The sequence below is a fragment of the Pteropus medius genome, unplaced genomic scaffold (assembly GCF_902729225.1).
Source record: "Pteropus medius unplaced genomic scaffold, Ma_sr-lr_union100, whole genome shotgun sequence".
NCBI lineage: Eukaryota > Metazoa > Chordata > Mammalia > Chiroptera > Pteropodidae > Pteropus > Pteropus medius.
In genome coordinates, this window is record NW_024347791.1 from 16,613,083 (window position 1) to 16,639,691 (window position 26,609).

Genomic DNA, 26,609 nt, shown 5'->3' on the forward strand with positions numbered 1-26,609 from the left:
ACGAATATGGAGCAAACAAAGTAGCTGAAGCCATCTCCAATCTGGGCAGATTCCTCTCATTCCTGGCCCCGGGAACAATCCTATCACTTAGGAAATCTGGACCTCTGCCAACATGCTGCTTCTGCAGTCTGCTGGGGGATGGTGAGGAGGGTGAAAATGTCTGGGCAGCTGGCTTTTATCACAAAGCCTTCTCTCTTCGAAAGGCTTATAATGAATTTCCTAGACATGATATAACACAATATTTTAAGTGATTAATAGTACGAAAACATCACATTTAAAAGATAAATGTCCAAGGTACAAGAGGACAATAACTACATGAATGAAATCTGATGCAAATATTAAAACATTATATTCTAGCAGCTTTTAAAATCCTTTCACTGGGCTTAACCTCAACAAATCTACATAGGAGAGGGAGGAAGAAAACTAACATTTAGAACTTAACAGAGGCACCAGGTACTTCCCTACTTTATCTCACTTAAAAATAACTAACAGGGAATTTACGGTGAGCCATTCACTGTTTAAAGGTGTTTACATGTGTTAAAACTCATGTGATCCTAACAACCCTATGAGGTAGGTATTATTATTACTCCCCCTCCCCTCAGTTCAGCATGCATGGAGAGGTTAAGTGTCACACAGCAAAGAGGTGTTAGAGCCTGAACATGACTGCTGGCTGGCCGACGACACCAGGCAGCTTGGCTCCAGCACCCTAACTTCTTGCCCAACACATGACATGGCCTCATAGCCTACCTTCTTCAGTGAGGACTCCAAGGCTCAGGGGGATTCAGAGACTGTGTATCATAACAAAGCTACTAAATGGTGGACCATGGATTTGAATCCATATCTAATGCTAAATTCTTCTCATAAGGAGCTTCCTGTTTTCACCAAACCTTTGTCCCAGTTTATAATGCTGTCAGAAGTCTTATTTCTCCTTATTTTCAAGGGGATGGTTGCAAGCCCCTTCTCCCTTCTTTCCTCCTTAACTGCCAATATTCCTAGCACAGTTTGAGTTGTTGGCTCTTGAAGCATTTCACGCATACAAAATAGGATTTATGTTCTTCACAGCTATGGAAAATTAAGTATTCAGATCTATAAATCTGACAAAGAATATGGAAAATGCATCTGTCTGAATGGAAAAATTAGTGGGTGACATATTATTTGTCATCGATGTTACAATATTGAAGAAATAACTGTCATTTTGAAATCCACATTGCCAGGGCTTTTATGTCACAGGTGCCCCCCTACCCCCAAATTTGATCCTGACTAATGTCCTTAAATCCTGACTTTCTCAGGTGAAGCAAAATAACATGGTGAGGGCAGGAGGGCAGGAATCCTGGGTTCCAGACCCAGCTCCACTGTAAGAACTGAAAATTATGGCGTGGGGCACAGCACTCACCTTCTCAGAGTGCAATTTCCTCCTTTTCAAAACAGGGATGAAAAATATTTATCCACAACTTCACAGGGTTGTTGCAAGAATTTACTGAAATAACATGTGAAACTGTTTTGTAAAGTCTGAAGCCCTATAAAATCAGCTATGAATATGCAGTGACACTCTTGCCTGGTTATGAGCCAGCATGAGAAGGGATGGCAGGACCTCTGATGATGACAAAGAGGGAGACAGCCGTCTGTCCATTTAATCCCACATACACAGGTGAAATCAGCACTGGGTTTTAAAGTTCAGGAGGTGTGTTCTCAAACAACAGTGAGAGATAATATGTACTGATTCAAATAAAAGCCTTGAAAACTCCAGGAAGACACAAACAATCACCACTGCGCTGCCATCCTGATCAAGTCTCCAAGGGATGGCTGAGAATTCTCGAGGGGAGCTTTCATTGCCACACATGATCGAGTGTAAGATGGGTGGAAATTTTAGCTTAAAATCACTTAAAAATGAATTGACATGAAAAATGCTTAGGTGCTTTACATTTTTTTTTAATAAATTGAAAAAAAAAACTTAAGAAAACAAACCTAATACCTTACAGAACACTTCATATATTCCTTTTCAAGTGTTTTTTTTCCTCCTCCTTGTTTCACATTATAAACATGCCAATATCTGCTATCAGCCCTGCCAATGAGAAGCATATATGGACAACAGCCCTTTAAAGAGAGAAGCAAAATAAGTAAAGATCTTCAAATTCAACTATGGCAACAGCTGCCCTTCTCTTAAAATAAAAGATGTCTAATTATTGGTATTCATGTGGTCAGACTACACTCTCAGAAGGCACAGACCCACTCTTTCAGTCTGTGACAGAAATCCTTTTAAGCCATTTCACATCCTCCACTGTGTAGTTTTAGACCTGCACATATGTCTCAGGGGCAGAAAACTCACACGATTACAAACTCTAGGAAGAAAAATTTAAGAAGATTAAAAAAAAGATGACAAAAATTTTAAGGTAAATAAATAAAAGAAATATATTTTTTTTTTATTATAGTACCAGGAAGCCAGTGAGCTGACAAATGGCATGCTACTACATTAATAATGGTAACTATCACTATTCATTACAGAATAGTCATAATCAGAATGAAGGAAAACCAGGGACTACAGATGGGGCAAAAATTCAGAAAGCTTTTAAAAGAAAAAATGGAAGAAGGAGGAGGAAAGAAAAAACACATATAGCCTCAGAAGTTACTATTTAAGAAACAGTCCCTGGGTGGAAACTTTGATCTAAGATAAGATGAGACGCTAAGGAAGGAACTTCCTTACACAGAAGTAAATAAATAAACAATAAAAACTACTCAAAACGACAGGAACAACTTTCAGTAAAAACAGAGTCAGGGCAGTCTTTGCTAGGATGTTTGGGATAAGAATAATACAGCTCCCAAAGATTAACAGGTATTGCCCCGCCCTCCCGCTCCATCACTTCCAACTAGAGAAGGGAAAACCTTAGATAAAAATCCATTGCACCAACATGTAATCTCAAAAACCAAAGATACAAATAGAGTTAACCCCAAAACACATGCTTATGGATAACAGCTTGTTTTTTCCCCTATTACAAGCTACAGACTTCTGAAAAAGGTCACCACGCTGGATCCTTAGTCTTTCCAGAAGATTGTTTCAAGGTAAGCACAGAAAACTCGTAAGCTCTAGATGAGCAAAAACACTACCACACAAATGGACAGTCACTTGGTTTTAAAAATGTGCAAAGATTACTCTAAATTGTTTCCAAACTAACAATCAGAGCAAAAGATGTGGAACTAAATTACTCCCAACACACAACATCTGGCCAGTACTTTTTAATTAAATAAGAATCCTGAAGGCAAATGCCAGAGGACTGTTTGAACTGGAGTAAGCACCTACTCTAAGTAGGAAAATCGATTTGTTTGCAGCACTTTCATTTTGTTTCTCAATTAGTCCCACAGCCAATACACACTTAGCATTAATTTGCAACTTGAAAGTCACACAAACAGTAAATGTAACTCAATATCATTTAAATGCAAGGAACTTTTAAAAGGTCAATGGTCCAACAGGTCCCTCCCAGCGGCTACTTTAGCTGTTGGCAAGGGGGCTGACTAGGTCACCTCCAGTTCCACCACTTCACTAGCCTTGCACTGGTGCTCAGCTTCTCTAAACCTCAGCTTCCTCCTATGTAAAGGTAGAAATAATAATGCCAAAATTACTGGGAAGATTAAATAATGTACATAAAGAGAAAACATTTAAGGGTAAAGAGGAGTCAACTATATGGTGACAAAGGGAGACTAGACTTTGGGTGGTGAGCACACGATGCAATACTCAGATGATGTATAAAAGAATGGTATACCTAAAACTCTTATAATGTTGTTAACCAACATCACCCCAATAAGTTTAATATTTTTTAACTTTTAAAAGAAAATAAGGGTTTTTTGTGTCATAATCAATAAATCATTGGTCAATTTGTTGGCTTCTAAAAAAGAGAAAAAAAGAAATCTTATGTCTGAATTATGGAAATAAACTCACCAAAAAGACTCCAAAAGTGTTGCCTGTTTATTCTTTCAAGCAATACTTATTCAGCAATACTTACTCGGCACAGCACTATGCTGAACCAATAACAAAACCCACCTGGCTAACAAACCCCACCATTGGACATTCCTTCCTGCCAAATGCAGTCAGCACAGTCATGGCAAGGCCACTGTGATGGGAGAAGCAGGGAGCAGTGGCAGGAGGAAGCCAAGGTTGAACTTCACAGCCTGTTTCCCCATCTTTAAAATGAGGAGGTTCCTAAAATTAGATCACTGGTGTCTCATAATAAAACTAAGCAAGTGTCATGTGACCCTCAGCTTGTGCTCCATGGATGTGAGGGCTAACATGGAGAGAAGATTGACCCAAATGTCACTGAGCATGACGGAGGCTATGAGTGGCACAATGAAGCTCTATGAAGTAAAGTGCCTGCTATGTGCCAAGACCTGTTAAAGGATTTACAAGCATTATCTGATTAACCTTCACAATCACTTTGCCAGGTAGAGATTATGATCCTTGCTGGACGGATAAGAAAAAGGAGGCACACATAGGCTGGGGGTGGGAGGAATCCCAGTTAGAAGACAGGAGAAGAGAGATGCCAAGGCTCCTGTTCCACTCACCACCCTGCGTCAGAGGGGCCTCAGAGTGGAAAGCCCTCGACAGCACAGTCACGACCAAAGCCTGCCAGCGCCCAACGGTTAATCCCTTGAAAATAAAAGAAATCTCAAAGAAAAATATCCAGTCCATCAGCCACTGAATCAATAATTCCTGTGACTCATCCCCAAATTTGAGATGCTCGCTGATCCCTGAAATGGCACATGTCCCACCAAAAGTTCATAAACATTTTTCAGGTTTCTAAACAAAAATACTACATGCTAACTGCAAATTTTACAGGACACACTTGTGGCTTTCGTTATACATTTAACACATTTCCCGTTTGCCCCAAGAATACTCGCAAGAGGCACTCGCAGCTGCAGCGTTTGTCCCGAGATAACTCGGGGATTGCAGTCCTAACCTTACCCCCAAAGTTTGCCATGAAATATTTGGCTTTTCTTATTATTTTCGCATCGCTCTAGTATATCAAAAGTCTTTGAAAACAAATGACATCATTCTATTTATAGCATTCTGTTTTTAGGAGTGGTATTTTCATTTACAAAACATAGTAATTCTAGATCGCTGAAAATGTTAAATCCTAGAAAACGCAGCATTCCTACGCGCGATGTTGACATCATTCTCCAACAGTTGTTAGCCGAAAAGCCATCTGATGAATCTGATTAATGCATAAATTTCTGTTACATTTCTGATAGAAAAAACTCCAAGAACATTTTTTAGATTTATTTTCACATTGAAAACCGATCAGATTTGCTTCAACTTCCAAGAGAGTGTTAATGTAAAATTAAATTAACACTGGCAATGAGCTGCACTTTTTTTCTAAATAGGAAATCGGTTAATATACACCTTTAATATACAGATTTTTAACAGCAAAAGAATGTCAAGAATATAATGAATAAGGAGATATATATATAACTTTTTCAAAAAAATAAATGTAAAAAATCTCAGAACAGCCTTCAAATAATTAAACATAATCAGCAGTTCTCTAATACAGTATGCTTTAAAAACTCACCAACAAAACTTAAGATAAAATGTATCTGAGGACCCTTTGGTTTTTAAACATCTAGAAGTTGAAATTATCATTATTTTAGGTTCATAAAAATTGTTTATATTGAAAAAAATAGTCATCTGAAATCTAAAAAATAACAGCTTTAACTGAGAAAGTCACAAGCATCAAGAGAAAAAAATACTAATACAGGAAAAGAAGAGATTAAAAAATTGTTTGCAAATAATACGATTACATACCTAGAAAACCCAAAGGAAACCTCTGAAAAATACTGAAACCAATAGAGTTTAGTAAAATAGCAAAATACAAAATAAATATATGTCTATAGAAGCAGAAACAGAAATTGAGTCTCACTCTTAATTAGCAATTATTTTTTTAAAGGATGTCTCAAAATAACATGAACGACAAGTAAAAAAGGCAAGTCACAAAGATTAAAACTACAATACTTTTCATTACGAAGAGATCATGATTTTAAAAAAGGACTTGAACAATAGTGGGACACAGCATGTTCCTGCATGGGGAAAAAAGAACACTGTAAACCGAAAAGAATACTTTTTTAGAAGTACTGAAAGAAAACTTTTGACTAAATATAAAATTTAATTTTTATAAACTTCCAATTTTTCCATATTATATGTATTTTTTATCTTTTCATTAATAGCCAGGTGTTGTTTTATATTGTCAAAAAATAAAATATTAGAATTAATAACAATAAATAAACACCAAAATTTTTCAAATGTAATCTTCAAGTTTTGAGGTTATATTTTAAACAGATTTCCAGTTTTCTTAAATCCCTGAATATATGTCAACTGAGTTATCAGAAATAGGTTTAACAAGATTGAGCAGCAGACACAGAGAAAGAGGAAAGAATTAATTTAGCTTCACTTCTGCCCCTTCCTTTACTCAGGAAAAACTTAATTTGAAATTAAAAAAAAAAAACAGGTGTTATAAGCAAGATCAGCACATCACGCTAGCCACTGGCCCTAGAGTTACAATGCCCAAATGGAAGTGGAAACTAGTTAGAGGCTCTCGCATGTAAGGTAAGTACTTCCCAAATAAACAGCAGGAAGGGCTGGCGAATACATTCATTTTAAAAGTAAATATTAACTTAATGAGCTTGGTGACCGGAAAACTGATTCTGCTCTCTTGAGATTTTCACTTCCTTGCTCCCCATCAAAAAGAAAAAGAAAAAACACTAAGGCACAAATTCTCCTATTTCTGAGCCTAACTGGTACCAGAGAAGAATCTGAAAATCACTCATTATGTTTATGTCCTCAAATCTCCCCAACTCGGCTGGTGGTAAAAGCAAAAGACAAAGTAAATCAAACGATATGCAAGCCAGAACTGGTCCATGAAATGCAGTGGGGAGCATAAGAATGTCCAAGTGTTTTTTTAGGGGTCAAAATTCTGCTAATTGCAGAACAAGAGCCAATCATTATAAAACATCAACTACTTTACTGCCTGCGACTTTGCTCTTCTTTAGCCATGCACCAGAAAAGAATTATGTCTGTCACAGTGGAAGGATGGCACAAACAACCAAAAGGTCATAAACTGACTGGACCCACTGCCTGGGCTGTGAAAGGGCTCAGGGTGAAAGAAGCACTGTGGCTGGCGGCTGAACCATTTGCTTCAGACAAGATGGAGCAAACAGTTCCTACCAAGACCAAGCATTTTCAAGAAAAAACGGAAAGAATACCCAATGGTACTGCAAAAGCATAGGAAAGAGGAGAAAGAAAGAAAAAAAATGGGTCTCTTTTTCTCAGCACCCACTTAACAATAAAAAGGAATACAAAGTATTCAATGTCTCTAGCCACTCTCAACTAAAATCTTCCTTTTTTCTTACTAAGATCTAAGTATTTAAAAGATCTACCTGCTTTTTCCATATTTTTAAACTTCACAAAGATTTCAGGTATCACAATATGAAATAAAAATGAAGCTAGAATCACTTCACATGCACAAGCTGATCAGGATTGGAGAGAAAGAATGAATTTATTATCTGATGATTCTGTTCAATACTAACTACTTGCCTTGTTCAAAGAAGGCAATTTACACCCATTGAAAGATCTTCTGACACTGGTTTTCTGAACATGCCAGTTAAAACACATAACAGCATCACTCTCATAAAGCCTCCCAGCTCGAACCAATCTATATAGGCAGGGTAGTTCACAGAACCTCATCCGACCATTAACCTTCAGTAACCTTCACTGTCTGCAGAACCTTATTGTCCAGCTGGAAATCAGTATTAAACTATTACTGCTAGAAGTTTATATCTCAAACAATTCCACCCAATCCCTACACAAATCCAGATAAAAACAACAATACAAGCGATATAAAGAGCACTTCAGAAAAGAGACCCCCTTCATCTCCCACTAACCAACCATGTTCTCTTCGACAATTTATTTAACCTTCCTGGACCTCAATTTCCCAGGTAAAATGGGCGTGACTTGGCTCGCAAATGACGTGTATCTGCTGCAGGAACCTTTTAGGTTCACTTATTCTTCCGCCTTACTAGGAAAACCGTGCCGCTATGGGAATTACTACCAGACATCAGCCACATCTTCGTAAGAACTTCAGGTCCTTTCCCACCTATACACCACGTAGCACGCCCATTGTGCCCATGTATTGTTTCTCTTTTCTCCTGGGAAGCAGCCCAGTAAAATGCTAAGCACACACTGGAACCAGAGACTAGGCTGGAATCACAAATTAAATGACTTTCTAGCTGAGGGGCTTTAAGCAAGTCACAACTTCAATGAACCTCAATTTCCATAACATCCTTTTGTTGTATTTTCTTTTTTTCAGATGTTTTCCCCATGCACAGAACACATATGTTTTACAAAGCTGAGATCATACTCTTTATAAAATGGTTGTTTTCACTTAACATTGTAATTTTTATTTTATGCTTTTTAATATTTTATAATTTTCTGCAATGAGCATTACTTTTATTAATAGCAAATATTAAAATTATTAAGTAAAAAAGATTTAATTGTGAATATTTAATTGTGAAGATTTAATTGTGAAGAAAGAAAAATTCTGAACCTGAAAATAAGTCCAGAGTGAATTCAATATGCCTATGTTGCCTGAAAAAAAAATATTGAAATAGAGGGAAATGTATTTATAAAACAATATAATAAGGAAAATAAAGGGAATGCTGTAGATACTAAAAGTGAATCATCTGAAATTGTCATCATCCAATTAATGTCATTAATATGGGTTTAAGATTTTTATTTTCAAACAACTGTAGAGAAATTAATGTAAAGCAGACCAGTATACTGCAAAGTACATATTTATTTATATTTTCCTTTTATGACTAAAGCACCTTTTTGTTGCACATATAACACATTATTTAGATAAAGTCATGCAAACCTCTTGGGGAAAGTTCTGAGCGCAATTAAAGCATCCGGGGACAGGCCATATGTTACCAAGCATTTTGCACACCTGAACCCCAATATCTAATGACCCAAAGATGCTCATTTATAAAATTAAATAGTCTGCCTTTTAAGAGAGAGAATCAAGCACTGCAAAACATTCTCCATCATATTCACTTAAAACAATATAAAAAAGCTATACAGCTGAAGATTTGAAATGAGCGCGTATAATACAAAAGAAGTTATAATTCATGCCTTGAATGACTATTACGAACATATAATTTTATTTCATCAATCCTATCTCTTCTTCATAATTTTTAAATAAGAAAATTTTCATCAAAATTGGAAAAATAATCATTAGTTATCCTTATTTATTTTTATCTGTGGTAGATAAATGTCTACTTAGCCCTTCCTTTGTTTAAAATTTATCACTGTCTTAGTTTTTCCTTTAGCTAAAATATCTGGAAAATTAATGTGACGTTAAGAAACATACAACTGTAGAACTAGGAATATATTTTCTGAACCAAAACTCAGGATGCATGATCTAAAATCAAGAGCTGTTCAAAAAAATTCAGACTGTATGTGAATATACCAATATCCATCTTCAATTCCTTTCTGATAATTCAATAACAGATATTTTAGAAGACTGGCTCTCGATCATTTTTATCATCCAAATACACTTGTGGGATATATCGTACTCTCAAAAAAAAAAAAATTCTGCTCACATGTGGGATATAAAACTGAAGGCAACAAACAAACATGACAAAGAGAGACTCACAGCACGGATGGTGAATAGTGAGGAAAGAGGGGAAGGCTAAGAGGGGTCAAATATTTGGTGATGGAAGGAAATCTAACTTTGGGTGGTGAACACACATGCAAAATATATATACGAAAAACTGTTGAATTGTACACTTGGAACTTATCTGATTTTATTCATCAATGTTACTCCAATAATTTTTAATTAAAAAAAATAATAATAACCCTGGCTAAATGCAGCAGCAGATTTGGGGTAGGGGGAAGAAGAGAAGCCTGCACAAAAATTCAGGGAGCACTTAGAAAATTCCTTCTATGCACATCATTGTTTATAAAACTGGTACATCTTTTTTTGAAAATCCTTTAAAAAAGAACAAATAATTTTCTAAGATAACTAAGTTATAATCATAGCCCGGCCTTAAGGCAAGGAACAGACTAAAGAAACATCTTTCAATTTGTTTCAACCAAGACATATGTAATGGGTAAAAATTTCATACTTGGCACATTCCCATGGGCAAACTCTGGAATATGCCAAATTCCTGGTATTCTAACTGCAACTTGGCCCCTTTCTTTCCTACTCCAGAAAATACATCAAAATATAAATGAAAGACTAAAATCAGTGTGCTCTACATTTTTTTAAGGAATGACTACATACTTTAATATTTCAGCTGGTCAGAACACAGAGCTAGAACCAACGTGCTTGAGATGAGCTAGACTAAAATAGTTCCCACATACTGAACGTGAAGACACCTTCTAGAATCACACATCTCCTTTACAGACATCTCACATGAGGGTATCCACAGACTGAGAAAACACAAATAAGCACTTGGAACTGGTGACTCTAAGACTCTCTGAGATCTCTGTCCAATTTCAAGTCTCTTTCAAAACATACAAGTCTGATTTGCCAGGCTGGAGAAAAGTATATGATGAAAAGTCAAATAAAGTACCCTACCTGATACAATTCGGGTAAGTATACAATTACATGTTGAAATGATTTTTTTCTACTTTATTTTAACTGGTCATAAGAACCTGAAAAATTTATGTCCACACATTCCTTACCCATGCATGTAAGATTTAATATCATGGAATTTAACGAGTAGCTATTTGAAAAGACTTACACATAAAAACTATTAATCTCATTATGAAAAATGAGAAAAAACTAAGCACATAATGTTGCACTATAAGACACCGTAATAAATAGTAATGCCACATACTGAGATCATAAACAAAATTTTAAGAAAATCCCCAGGTTTATAGTTAAACAAAAAAGGGAAAGGGAAGGGAAGGGACAGGAATGAAGGGAAGGGAAGGGAAGGGAAGGGAAGGGAAGGAAAAGCAGAGTGAGAAGGAGAAGAAGGGAGGGAGGGAAAAAGTAAGGGAGAGAGGAGGGAAGAAGAAAGGAAAAGAAGAAGGAAGGGAGGAACAGGGCAGGACAGAACAGGAAGAAAGGGGAGAAAGCAAGCAGAGAAAAGAAGAAAATAAAATTTAAAAACTAAAAAATAAATGGACAGAATAACCAGAAACAACTTTATATAGTGAAAATAAAATAGATTCAGAAAGAAAAATCGAGTATTCCTCCAATGCTGTCTTTACGGGGTGAAAGAGCTCCTTTGAGAAACCTGACATTGATGTACCCTGGAGAACTCAAGCATGCAAAATTGAGAGCGACTTGCTGGTTTCCAATTTTTTGTAATTGTGTCTTTTGTAAATTTTATGACACAGAGAATAAGAAGAGTTAAGTGTTTCAGACTATAAAAAATATTTAATAAATGTATTCCTCAGAGAAGGATCATTTAGAAAAGTATGTCTATCACAGTGACAGCACACTCCCTATCAAATGCAGACCATGATTCCAGTCCTCAAAAAACCTTGATCTGGTGAGCACACAATAGAGTATACAGATGTCGTATTACAGAGGTTGTACACCTGAAATTTATATTAACCAATGTTATCTCAATAAATTTAATTTAAAAAAAATCATTTGGCCATAAAATATAAAGACACATCTTTGACCTCATTAAAAAAAAAAAAAACTGACCTCCCTCCCCTCCCCCACCCACACACACACACACACACTAGCTAGGCTGATCTCAATTATCATTATGGCTCCTAGAACAAGAGCCATCGCAACCACAACCAAGCAACTTAAAGATCTCTAGATTATAAATCAGTGGCTGAAATTTCAGTCAGAAAGAAAATGGGTATAATGTTCTCCCTATAGTTGGGCCCATTTTGTACTTGCTGAAGAAAATTATAAACACCTAGGCTGTATGAAGAGACTTCCTACACCAAAGTCAGCTTTCTGCAAATGAATTCAAACATGCAAATCAAAGCACTGCCCAAAAGGGAACACCAACCATCTTTACAGCACAGACTTCCTACAGCCTAATGGGCCTGTCGTCAGGATGCCCAGGACTCAGGAAGAGAAACAGGACACTACTCATGCTTTCAACCACTGTAGAAGTCTGTCTTTTGGGAATAAAGAATATGAAAGTGACCAGTTCTCCCAAATATCATATATATTTTGCATTTTGTGACATAAATTTCTCTCTGAATCTTTATAGACACTCCAGCCACTGTCTGGGACTAGACATAATTATGGTTATTATGGCTACCATAATTAGGGAGATGGCAAATGTGATCAAACATTTATAGAAAGGAAAAACTGAAGCATAAAAAGTTTCAAGCATCCAAAAATTTCAACCAAATTTCCAATGAGAAAATTAAGGAGGAAGTAAAGTTCTTTCAGTCACCCAAAATGTTGAATTTGAAACATAATGACTTACTGGATTACTGGCATCAGCAGAGAACAGTCTGCAAATTTCTAGACATCTTGCATGGGATAGGTTCATAACACCCAGGGTTGGCAGACACGAGCCATGGTGAAAACAAACAGGATGTAAAGTAAAATAAAATCTTACGCTAAAGAGTAAGACTGAATCTGTGCCCAGGCCCAACACTGCAAGATGACAGGAGCCGGTCGATCTGTACAGGCCAGTAGGATTAAATTCTGTGAGACTAACTAGATTGAGAGTTGGGTTCAGAGCATATCCAGAGCCCATACAAAACAGACATCAATAAATCACTGATGTACAAATCTTTGAACTGAAGGGAAGTCTCACGATAAGAAAGAAGTTTTGGGAAAGCGGGAGTGAAGAAGTGAGAGATGCAACAGTGAGAACAAGTAAGAGGTTATTGGGATAAAATGGGTAAAGGTGATAAAAGTCCTAAACTGAGGCCGCGGCAGCTGAAATGACAAGGAAGACATTAAAATAAGAGACGACTGTTTGATAAGGATGGAAAAGTAGGAAAAAGATAGATCACGAAAGGCCTTGAAAGCCAAGCTAGGAGTTTGGACTTGAACCTGCAGCTGACAGGGAGCTTTTAAAATACTAAGCAAGAGATCTTGCTTCCGGCATGTCATTAGTTTATTTCATGTAAGCTCTTATAAAAACTCTAAAAAACATAAAGGAAGTGTTAAGCGAGAGAAAAGCATGATTCGTATTTCAGATCTGTCATTCTTTGGAACTGGAGGCAAGCAGTAGACAGGGAAGCCAGTCAGACCACCGCAAGCCCAAGCAAGACCGGATGATGCTGACCATGCAGTCAGCAGTGGGAATGGGGACAGCAGGGGGAGACAAGAGCCAAGCCAACACCTGGATCTGGGGCTTGGAGGCAAGTTTAGGACAGTGTCAGTTTTTTGCCTCGGAAAATCATGTGGCTGTTAAAGCTAATCACTGAGACAGGAAAGAGAATAGATGCAGGTTTAGGAAATAAAAGAATTAGTAATAGTTTCTAAGTGCTGAGACCAAAGTGACCATGAGATGCAGAGGCAGAACCATCCAATGGGCAGCTAGATATCTGGGTGTAGAGTTCAGAACAGAAAGCTGAGTCAATCACACCGATGCGGGTATAACAACAGAGCAGCCAAAAGCAAGACAGACAAATCACTGGAGGACAGCACGAAAAAGTGATCAGAGGTCAGAGGGTTTCCGTTACGATGAAAGAGACGGGGAAGATTCAACTATGCTCAGAGCCCACGGTGAAATACCTACAAAAAGGAAGAGACCGGAAATGTACATAAGAAAGAAGCAATTACGCAAGTTCTTGGCATGGGAAGGAGGGAAAGGAATCAAGAGGACAGGAGGAAGAACTAGCCTCGAACCAAAGAGACAATTCCCCCTCTGAGGCTGAGGGTGGGGGTGGGCAGACTGGAGCAAATGAAGATGTATGTGTGGGCCAGGCGCTGACGCCTAATAGTGTTCAGTGTTCTAAGAAGCTGGAGGGAGTTGCGAGTTGAACTGTGTCCACCAAAAAATCCTATACTGAAGTCGTAACCCCCAGTGCCTCCAGATGTGATCTTATTTAGAAACAGGGTCCTTGCAGATACAATTAGTTAAATTAAGATGAGGTCATACTGGAATAGGGTAGGCCCCGAATTCAGTATGATTGATCTCCTTATAAAAAGGAGAAATTTGGACACACGGACACTCATTGAGGGAAGACAACGTAAACAAACACAAGCAGGGAGAAGACGTCCATCTACAAGCAAAGGAAAGAGGCCTGGACTAGATCATCCCCTCACAGCCCTCAGAAGGAATCAACCCTGCCGACACTGTGATTTCAGACTTCTGGTCTCCACAACTCAGACAATGAATTTCTGTTCTTTAAGCCGCCAGTTTGTAGTAATTTTCTATGGCAACTCTAGCAAACTAACACAGAGGGAAAGTCATCTACTAAAGGTAGGAGGGGCGAAGAAGGGTGGCTAGAAGGCTTGAGGGGAGTGGAAAGGTTTCAGCAGGAAATAGACCAGCTACACAGTGCCAGACCGTGCACAGCCTCAGGTTCCAGCTAAGGATGGAGACGATAAATTTATTTATAGAGTGATTTCCTCAAGCAGCTCTTGGCAGCCACTTGGTAAGAGAGGAAAATATGGCAGGTCACAATCAAGGGTGGCAGAGTAGATTACAAGCAAAGTACAAAGAGGTAAGGCCATGGGGATAGTGGCAAGGGAGTGATGCACCATGAGCAAACAAAGAAGAGGAAGGGGATGTGTTATATGTTGGAATAACGGAATAGGGCGGGTGGAGGGATCACCTGGAAACTGGAAGCCAGCAAAGAGTCAGAAGGAGGACAGCAGGAGTGAAACAGCTAGGAAGGAAAGGCTGTTCCTGGGATTTAATATTTTAGAAGAGGAAGTTAGGGAATTCTGAAGCTAGACCATTGTATACAACATATACATATCATTCACAGAGACTGAGGCCTCCGATGGTGACAATGATGATGACGACAATGATGGGGTGAGAAAAGACTGCAAAAGCTTCCACTGCCCTCAGTGGATGGTAAAGATTGACCAGGAGTATCCCCAAATCATATTATCTAACTCCTGTATTCCAATAGTCATAAAAATCACTGCCACATTTATCGCCTCAAGTATTGTACTTACATCTTTATACAAAGAGGGACATGGACAAGAAACTGAGATCAATGTACACTACCCCCCTCTAGCTCACAAAATGATTACATTAAGCAGACAGGTAGCCAGTTAACCTGTAAGGATGTACTTGAAGAAGTTACAGGTTTTCCTAGGATATAAAAAATAAAATAGCTGGAAAATGCCTAAACAAGTGTTGGCAGCCCCTTCTACTTCACAAAAATGAAATTACTGAGCACAGCAAAGAATAATTAGAAAACTCATAAATGATCACCAATATTTTTCAAATAAGTGAGTAATCACAGATTATATGCTATAAAGAAATGAAACTTTGCATTTCAAAGGTTTATTTCAATCACTCAAATTTTTATATTTCTCCCCAAAGAGCTAAGTATAGTCAACACTTTGTTCTGACAACTTATCTAGGCTAAAATAATAGAAGCATGAAGCAGAACTAAAACTACACAATTTAACCTTTTAATTTACGCACAAGAACCATTCATGAACTGCTGTAGTTTTAGACATTTCCAACTCTTTCTACACACATATATTTACACTTAATTGGAGCAGTTTGCTTCCAAAGTTCAAAATGTTTTATGTGTAGTAATTTTATATTGAGGCAGAGTAACTGTATTTCTGACCTTCTATATTTTAAGTACCATTATTTTAAAACAAATCATGAAATCCAAAAATAAGAATCAAAAATTTACCTAAAGTCATACTATAGCTATTTTTCATTGCCTCAGAAAGAATGGAGCCACTCAGGGGACATGGCTTCGGCATTTATTAGGGACCAAAAGGTGAGAATAAAATCTGAAAAGTTCTGTGGCAGTATCATAGATACAAAGTTCACACTTATTAGAAGCTCTCATCAGTGTCAAAACACTGTCTGCTTAAACTATGACACAAAATAGCAATCTTCTTTCATCCTTCGATTTGTCTTAACCATTTGTTTCTCCAATTATTTATTTAGCCCCTTCATTTTGGCCAAGTACTGTGCCCAACTCTAAGGCTCTAAAGATCAAAAAGTTTTGTAGGGAAAAACAACAAAAGACAAACTAAAACCTATAAATTTTATTTGAGACATCCTTATAAATGATTAGTTTATCCACAACAAAGGTGTAGATTAAACCCACAAAACATAAAATGCTTCATATTTGAATGAGGGCCCAGATACAAAATGAATTAAGGGCAAAATGATCATCTGTAGAGTGTTCTCTTTCCAAATATGATGGCTTCACCAAAATTCCCTATTCCAACAAAACTGCCTATCATTGTAAATATATGAAGCCCTCAATACTTAATTTCCAAAGTGCCTCATCTTCTCTCTACAACAAGCATTAGTGGGCAGTTCCTGAATAATTCCAGGTTGGTCACGAAAATCAGCAGTCGTGGTATTACAGCCTACTTAAGAACAAATAAATACATACATTTTTCAAATGGGTCCATATTTCTTTTTCTCCTCTGTTCAAGATCAAACATTTATACAAACCCTAGAGAAATCCCCAATATAAATTAGAGAACAGCCACTGAACTCCAGCTCCAGGCACTCTGGAGGAGGCCATTCATGGAGATAAGGAGCCCTCCAGCTCATAAATATCAAAAAGGTTGCCACACCTTGATGCCTATCTAAGAAGCTGACCCAGCCCCCTGGGTTTCAAGATTCAAATATTAATTGAATTCCGACACACCGTAGAATTCTCCCAACATCAAGAAGACCACAAAACTAGTTCAAGAAAGCTTCTACCACTAAAATCTGAAGACGATCTTAGAAATCAGTGACTTCCTGTTATATAATCATAGATCGGGTGCTCTTTTCCTGACCTTGGTAAAATTACAATTTTATGTTATTGTTACGCAGGATTCTATCCTAGATTTAAACGTAGAAAGCAACTTGAAGATCCTAGTCTAACTGACTGGTTTTACAAATGAGAAATTGAGCCCTGGGTAAATTAAATGATTTGCCCAAATAGCTAGGAACTGGCCCGTGAGAATCCACATTGTCTGACATTCAAAGCTATTTGCAACAGGTATTTACTCATATTCATTGAACCTTGTTGAATGTTAACCATGTGCAAGACACCCAAAGGATTGCGAACCTGAATGCAGTCATCCTCTTAAGGAATCTAAAAACATGGTAGGTTTTAGACAATATTTTCACAGTTTTAATTAATATGCAAATCACATGAAGGCTTATATGAAATTTTAGAGGAATATATGAAAGTATCTCTCCTCACAGCCCTAATTCTCAATTTTGAAAAGAGTCAGACTTTAGAGGGTGGCTGAGTTAGGGTTCGCTTGCACCCAGGCATGCCTTTCCTACTACTTCTTTCTCTCAGGCTCCGGAACCTGGGTCTTCCTCCTATTATATGGAAACTACCTGGTCCCTCTGAACCTCCATTTCTTCATCTGTGAAATGATGAAGTGAGCACAGGAGCTCTAATGTCTCTTCCAAGTGTAGGATTGTGTGATTTACTGATTTGAGATATTTGACCAATCTTACGTGGTGCAAAGGAAGGAAAACACTTTGTAAAAGTTAGGGATAATTCTGTCCCAGATTACAAAATCCAGACTGACTGTGCAGAGGTTTCGGGGCAGTTACAGATTTGATATAAACATCCTTAACTTTCACAGAGGCTCCAGACGCCTACTTTTTTTTAAAAGCGAATGTCACAGCCTCATGATAGAATAAATAAGAGGTTTTCGCATTCCTAATAATGATTAGAAGTCATCTGTAAAAACATGGGAAAATATCACCTGTGATTGAAAAATAAAAAAATTATTTTAAAAAAACATGGGAAAATATCGTGTTTGTTACACATTAAAAGAAAAAAAGGCATGATATAATGTATGGGTTGTGGTTTTTGTTTTTGTTTTGTAACATGAGAAAAGAAGCAGAAGAACTTTTAACAGTGGTTGTAGCTGGATAACAGGATTTGGGAGACTTTTCTTTCTCCTTTTCCTTATTTTTCTTTTTTATGTAAGCTTAAATTACTTCTATAATTATAGGGGAGACTTTTCTTTATAAATAGAGAAAAAGTGCTCAATATTCTCACATTGATTTTTTCTGAAAAGAAAGAAAATACTTTCCTAAAAATACCTCAGGAACACTGTTAAAATTCCAGAAATACAGGTTTAGAGAAGAACATCATTATTACCTACTACAGATAGGGGGAAAGAGATTCCCCTATTGCTTCAGGTCTAGAATAATAAGTTTTATAGGATGTTTCAGGAATGCTAGCAGGGGAAGTTGCTTTGGAGTCCAGGGACATATAGCTTTGCAGAGCTGGGCCCAGGGAAAAAAAAAAGAAAAAGAAAAAGCGCAGTTGCAGCAGAGGAAGCAGCAGACCGTGAGAGCTAAATGACACTGGCATCATCCAGAAATCCCAATCTGGAGCAGGTTCTCCCTGAGTGGTCCTGCCCTGCACCGCAGCCAGCCACATGGCCAAGGGGACTTTCCATGAGCACGAACGTGCTTTCCTCTCTGAAGCACTATAGCAGAGGGAGGACAGGTAGCATATTTCATATTGCAACTGTTAAATCAAACAACCACACCAAACTAATGTATGCTTTCATTAGGCTGCAGGATAAACACATCGTGTAGACACATCTGTGTTCATATGTAAACATGCGATAAATACACACGTGGCCCAGTTTACAACACAGATCAATTACTGTGGCTTTAGATGGTGACAATGAAATACCACTCTACGACGCTCCTGAGAACATTTTGTAAACATATTTCTTCTCTGGTGATTTCCACTGATACACAAAAAAAACTCAGAAAAGAGTACAATTGAAAAATCACATTGAGAATGCTATTAATTACATATGATCCCTCTGCCTCACTTGAACAGGCTTTTTGCTACTTTGCAGCAACTAGATAAAGACAGATCTGATATACAAAGAATAGGAAAACTAGAACAGGAAAAGTCAGCTCCTCCTTTGGGAGTCTGACAGACGATATGTGGCGTCAACATCTCATCACACCCTAATTCGGAGGAGGGCTGCAAGGGACCTGGAATTCCCCACTTACGAACACGCACCTCACACTGGGCTGCGCCAGCACTGCCACCATCAAGAACACAACACAAAGGCCTATAGGTGTTTTTTGTTTGTTAATTTAAAAAGATATTTCTGTTGATGGCCACCGAAATTCAGTTGAATGATTATTTAAAATTGGAAAATAATATAATGTAACTAAAGAGATGTCACCTCTGTAAGGCTTTTTTTTTTCTGTTTCTAAGTGTGAAGTTGGCACCTACTGACTTTACCTGGCAGTAATTAAATACATCTAACATTAGATAAAGACATTTAACCTACCTCATCAAAGGTGGTGTCATCTTTCTTCAAAGCTATAAAATAAAAAGGGAAAGGAAAGTTATTGTAAAACATCTCAAAGAAGCCAAGTATCTAAGCTCTAAAAAACACAAAAAACTAAAGCAGTATGGTGTTTTCATTTTAGAAAGTAAAATTGTACCCCAACCTGAATAACAATGTTATGATACAAATAAGAAAACTGCAAATGAGAGAGAGAATTGCACAGCGTGCATCTTTGTGAAACACTCATAAATATGTAAATGGTACTGTCTTCCCAAGTATGGAAAAGTATGCATATCTTTCCTCTATCTCTTCTTTAGTAGGAAAATGTTTTAATGCGAGTATGAAAGACTTAAACAGTAATCTTAAAGAAACTTCCCCTTAAAACTTCCATGTTTTGAGCATATATCATCATTACACATGGTGTATGGACCTCCCAAATCAATTGGTTAGGATGACGCCCACTCTGCACAGTGCCCTGAATGAGATTTTCATATTGAGAAAAGTTTAAGTACTGTGATGAAAGACCAAGCATGTAAAATAAGCACTGCAGAGACATATTTCAAACATTTCAACATGATAAATTTTATAACAAAGTATCACCAAAGGAAACAATACATTCAGAATATTTTATTGGAACTAGCAAATACTTGAAATTTATTTTATATATACATGGCTTCAGAACTGGAATTTTATTACGCTAGGAGAAAAAGAAAATTTCATGCACAGTGGCAAACACCTAGTCCCTTAAATCCTACAATTAATTAGAATGTTTCCTATTAAGGTAAATATACAAAGTTGCTAATTTAGCTGAAACCACTAGTTGGAGAAATGTTTCAGATGTATGGAATTGTGCATAGATGTTTATTGGTCTATAGGGAACAGTTCTGTTCCAGATAGAAGCACTTGGGTAGCTCTGACTTAGAAAGCTATGTTCTGACAAAAGCAATGGAAAGCAAATTATTTTGGAAATTAAGCTTTGAGAGAAGTTATGTGACTAAACGGAAGTTATCACATCAAAGTTTACATTATACAGTCTAGCAATCTTGAAAAAGTTATTTTTTTAATGTGTCATACTATAATTTTGTCTTTTTAAAACATCAAGAAGTACGTGGTTGTGGTGGCGAGTTAAGGGCGATGAGGGCAGGTTGAAGGAGATAAAATGGTTCTGAAAATTTAATTCCTAATCTTCCCCTTTCGCCTAAGAAATTGATCTACAATAGATTTCTCTACTTCCTTTATTAGAGAACAATTTCTTCTGAACGGAAAATTAAAAACAGTTCTCTGTCCCAGCCTCAAATGGTTTATCTCACATTCAATTACACATATTTTAATGTATATTTGACTAAATTTACATTACATCTAAAAGAACCTATTTTGATAAAAAGATATAAGATCCTACATGATCTTAATGGTTAGTGTAAGTTCTTAATGGTTACATTTTAATTTAGAATGTAAAATTTCTAATCTAGAAAGCTTTCTTTAAATATCAGTCAACAATGTAACTGGACTATACCCCTCACTCCTTCAACCAAAGGCTCATCCTTTAATTAACATACTTGACTAGTGAGTCCGGTCATAAAATACTAATGACGTATGTAAATATAGACATGTCATTCCATCTAAAAACAAAACTATTCTTTGGAATGAGAAATGATTAGTTCATTGATTTCAAATACAACGTCAATCATTGTACAGCCTCATACCTAGCGCATTTAACAAAGGTTAATCGAAAACACATTATGTGGCTGCCACACAAGATGCAAATAGCAGCAAGCTTATAATTCACAGTGTGCACTTTTAAATATATTCGCTTTGGACACAATAAAGGTTCTGAAAATTTAGCCATGGTTCTTCTTAAGCAAAGCATCCAATAGAAACTACAGTTGATATTATTCCTTAAAGAATTGCAAATATGGAATGAAGACTCTCAAGTTGAAAGATGAAGAAAGCAGAAAATTAGAATGTCTCCAACACCCAGACCTATCTCCTTCTTGCCCCTTAAGTTCTGCCAATTCTCCCAACATTCTGGATAACAGGGTGGGGTCTGGAGGTAGAAAGAAAAGGAAGAAATAGAAGAGGGAATTGTAGATGTATTTTCTAAGACATAAGGAGCAAGAAGCCAGTCTCTCCCTTGCACACTAATCTCAAGCCTAGGATACCACAGGGGGAACATTTTAAGACCAAGAAGTCTAGTGCTTCATTGAAGCCCTTCATCGCTAGATTGACATCTTACAGTTTCTTTAAATATTGAATCTTTGCCCTGAACAGCAGTTAATAGTAAAAGCAAAGGCCAATTAAAGGTGTCGTTGCCAAGTATTTATCAGGTCACTGATGAATAAACTCTGACCTAAACAAGCACACATCTCATTATGGATTACATTCCCTGATTGTCATTAATCATTCATGAAAATGCAAACCAACAGTTGTGTTCAAGGGTATCATGAAATAACAAGTATATTACACATTTCTGAGTTAACAATTTAAGATAATCAGATATTCTATTCAGTCCTCTGCTCAGACATTGATTTCTTCCTTTAGAAAGCTTTCCACGATCTCACCAAGACTATAATGGTGTCCCTCCTATGTTCTTTGATAGCAAATTATGCTAATTTGCATGGTAGATTTTGTCACTTTATACATATTGTCAATGCCCATTCATTGGCCTGTCTTCTCTTAAAGTTTCTGAGGACAAAGACTGGTAACAATGGTCACTGGATCTGAATGCCAGCACAGTATCTAGAACATAGGAAATACTTAATAATTATTTGTTGAATTAATGAGTTACACTTCAATAGCAAAAGGACAGCATCTTATATTTTGAGACACACTAAGGTTCTGTCATATGAAAAACATATATTCTCTAATGAAAGTATCATAGATCTAAATTCCATTTCATAGTTTTCAAATTAAAGCCTTCTGAAACTACACCAGGAGACTATGGTACAAGTTAAATTTTGTGTATGAACCTTTAACCTTACGTTTCTCTTTTCTGACAGAATTGACTTATCAAATGACACTAGACTCTAGAATTACACACTTACAGAACAAGATAACATACTCAAAAATTCAGTGTAACCACAGCCTCTTCCTTTTATTCAGTTCTCTCACAAACTCTTTTAAAGAAATGATATGTGGGTTTCATCTCAAATATCACAGAGTATAAACTTCCTTTCTGGAGACAATCCAAATAAATGTGAAGAAATGCATTTAAACAAATATGAAGACATGTCAGTTTGACCTTAATCTTACACTGGATGTTACAGAAAACCTTCTTCTTCTAGTCTACATTCAAAATAAAAAAAGAAACAAAAAGATGAATTTTAATATAAACATTTTTAACAAGTTCCCATTTATCTTTGTTTATGCTAACCTAAATTTAAAAAAAAAAAAGTGAGACAACTATGGTAATTCCTAAATAAATGAACATCCTAACACTAAATTCTACTCAGCAGAAAACCATAAATACTACTGAAATCAATGGATGACTTTGAAATTCAATTTCAACCATCTTATAAAAGAACCATAGGTGTGTAATAGTCACTCCCTGGCAGATGTTGTAAATTAGAGTGCTATGGCTTGAAAGCCAATGTGTTTTATTAAACCTTTTATAATACGGTAATCTCAGATCAGCTATATTTGAGGTGGGCAATGATAAAGTTGGCGTGATCTTTCATGCATGGATAAATTAAACATTAGCACTGCCACTTTTATACAGTCAGAAGTATTATCATTAATAATAAACTTTGATTGAATATCACATACTTTCAAAAACTGTCCTCATTTTCTGTAGATGATTACTACTTTCTTATGGCTAGACAATGATACTGTATATTTTATCACATAACAAGCTACACTTTTGAATCACACTAAAAAAGCAAAATAAATTCAGTATGTTTATTTCAAAAGCCATCATAGATTGGTTAAAAGGAATGAATATGCTGAGATATTGGATTATTCAACAGAAATAAACAATTTATTCTTTGATCTCCTCATGAAGTACCAATGAAGAAAGGAGGAAGATGGCGGATAAACTTGGAAGAAATTGGAAGGAATAATAACTGCCTTGAGTAATGATTTCTACCATGTGAGAGATATTGCACTGCATACTTTATGTGTTTTATCCAATTTAATCTTTACAACAATCTTAGGAAAATTTGCAAATGACAACTCTGGGGTTTAGGGGAATTCTGCTAGTTGCCCAAAACGCACAGCATGCAGAGAAAACAGAGTGCAAATCCAGACCAGCCCAACTCCAAAATCTGTCCTGTTTACAGATCAGCTATACTATAAAGTCAGTAGCCGCTTCCTCCGTTACTTCTCTTGCTTTTCATCTAGAAAAACAATTATGTCAGTATGATGCAATCACGAATAATGATAACATATTATGAACATCTATTGAGTCTTTATTACATATCACACAGGACATCATATGTATTATTTCACTAAATGCCAATAACAAAACTGAGTTTTACATGAAAAACTGCAGCTCGGAAATTGAGGGACCTGTCCAAGGTCAGTCAGCTACAAGTGGCAACACCAGAAATCCCCAATCTGACACACAGCCCATAACGCCCTTAATCTATGCACTATATAATCCCATAATAAAGCCTCAACAGTCTCTAGAACCTTCAAAATCCTTAATTAGATTGATTTCATTGTTTTTTGATTTTGCGAATAAAATAGCAAGAAAGTAAAAAATAACGAATTCATTTTTCTGTAATGCTGCAGAAAAATTCTCATAATTGTCTTGGGCTTGGTATCCAATTATAATCACTTAAAATCTCTATTTTATTTTACAGTATTCCAGAATGATATTTACTATTCAGAATCATGACCCTACATTAATACAAAAAATAATCAGTTATTTTTACTGCACTGTACTGTTTCCAAGAAGGAGGAACTATAATCTACTAGATCTTAGAAGACATTTTAACAAGAGTTGGAATCAAAAGGAGTTTCATATCGCTAAATCTCAGTAAGTTAGAAAATCCAATTAACTATAATACCCCATTTGCCAGCATTGTAGTTAATCCAAATTTTACTGACTGTGGATCAAAACCTTAAAATTATTCAAACATAAGGAATTTTTATTAATGTCCTTGGTTTCTTACTGATATAAAATTGCAATGAATTATTTAACACAAAACTGGAAGGGCTCCAACTGAGTCATTAGCATTAATAAATATACAGTTAATGTGTTTTAAAACAGGGCTTAATGGACTCCAGAACCTGCCTCTGTGATGGTTTGGGACCAGGAGCTGAAACATCCTCCTTAATAATGAACACCCACTCAACACCTTGCTCTCTCTCACTCTCCTTGGCTTCCAACTTCAACTGAACGTACACTCTTCACATTCTAACCTGTCAAAGTGAAACTGCAAATATCAAATATATATAATAAATAAAACCAGGACTAAATATTGGTTTCACACCATAACTTCACAGTTATCTTCTAAAAGATTTTGTATCCCAATACAAAATTTTAAGTTAAAAGACAAAAAAAAAAAAAACCCTAGGCTAAATTTTTGACCCACGTTTTCTTTTTAAGAAAGTTGGCATACTTTCTAATGCACTTACATAATGATTTTTAAATAAATGGATGGAAGGGTGACCACAAAGATCATATGCACCCCAGGGTTTTATTGCAAGGAATGAAGGACCTTATGCTTAATTTCCATTAACACCTTCATTAACGTGGATGACATGTTAAACAAGTGAAACAAAGGCTAGAAGGCTTCTCAGGATCTCAGAGGTTGGTTATTTTTAGTGCTTGCATGATTTTCTTGCTGAAAGCAGTTACCTGTATAGATGAAAGTTGTGTTAGAGGAAGTCACCGTCTTAACGTTAAGAGGAGTTTTCTGTGGCCAATCCTAGAAGTCTAACAAACCCATTCCACGGGATACTGTTGTCACCCCGTTATAGTCTGTGACATGGATTTATTCTTAAATGTCCTAAACCTTTCTCGGTCGGTTTTTATTTGTTGGTCAGTTGGTTGGATGATTTAAGGACAATAGCCCCAGAGCTCTAGCAAATGTAAGAAGTTCAGGAGACTTATTCCTAAGTGTTCAGACAAGTTCACAGTGCGCATTTCTCTGTAGCAATGGAAAAATTCAGAGACCTCGGGACTGAACACCCAAATCTCACCTTCGAGGACCCGAAGTACCAAACAAAAGATCCCAAGGTATCTGTCCCACTTCTCTTTAGGTTGGATGTGTCAAACAATACTAAGGCACAGCTCAACGTTTCACCAATTTCTAAAGCTAAATTACTGACGAAACACCCAATATCAAAGCCTGCGCACAAAAAATAACTAGTGACCCACGCGGTCGCACGGCCCCGTGTGCGGCGGGGCCCGGGGCGTCCCCTCTCCTTTCCCCCCGCGGGCGCGAAAGCCCGAGCGCTAGTGGCGAATACGGGAAATCCAAATTGTAAGCTTAAGATCGTCCACAAATGAAACCCCAGATCCTGAAGGAAAGGGGTGTCTCTGCTTTCCGTCGTCACGCTCCCCCAGGTCTGGGCAATGGTCCCTCCACCCTCCGCGCGCAGCTTAGCGCACCCCACGCGAGCCCCGGGCGGCCGCGGCGCGGCGAGTGCCAGGAGCGCGGTGCCGAAGGAGCGGGCGCAGGGGCGCCGGGCCAGGTGCCGCGGGCAGCGCGCCACTCACCAATGCGGCTGAAACTCTCCGACAAAGTTCTCCGCAACTTCTTCATCTTGCCGATCTTCTCGGCCGGCTGCGGTTCAATGAGATCGCACATCTGGGCGACACCGGGACACGGCAACTTCCCCAAACTGGTCCAGAGCGGAGCGCAGACAACGGCGAGGGCGCGCGACACGGGGAAGGCGGCGCCTCCTCCTCCGCCTCCACCTCCTCCTCCGGCCGGGAGGCGACGCGCGCGGCTCGGGAGGCGAGCGGCGGGCCGGAGGCTCGGCTCGGGCCTGGGCCACCGCGGGACGGGCGGGGGCGTCCTACGTGGTGCCGGGGGCGGCCGCGGTCGCCGCTGCCGTAGTGGCTCCGCGCCGCACCGTCGCCGCCCGGCTCATTTTCCCTCCTTTGTAACCGAGCTGCGCGGCGGGCAGTGGGGGCGGCGCGGCTGGAGGCGGGGCGCGGGCGGGTGGGGACAAGGTGCGGGAGCCGGGGATCGCCGGGGGTGCGGGGCGCGGGCGGGGAGAAGTTCTCAGCCCCGAGTT

The 26,609-nt window shown here is 37.8% G+C and overlaps 1 protein-coding gene across 1 annotated transcript in view; it reads right to left on the reverse strand.

The window, feature by feature from the left end:
- Nucleotides 1-26,379, reverse strand: part of CDK14 (cyclin dependent kinase 14) — a 503,580-nt gene extending 477,201 nt beyond the window's left edge. Inside the window, exons 1-2 of the mRNA XM_039878136.1 lie at nucleotides 26,086-26,379; nucleotides 19,422-19,453 (exon numbers count right to left, since the gene is read on the reverse strand). Coding sequence (XP_039734070.1) covers nucleotides 19,422-19,453; nucleotides 26,086-26,176 — 123 coding nt within the window. The 5' untranslated portion in view covers nucleotides 26,177-26,379. The remainder of the gene's footprint in view (nucleotides 1-19,421; nucleotides 19,454-26,085) is intronic.
- Nucleotides 26,380-26,609: the final 230 nt, after the last annotated feature.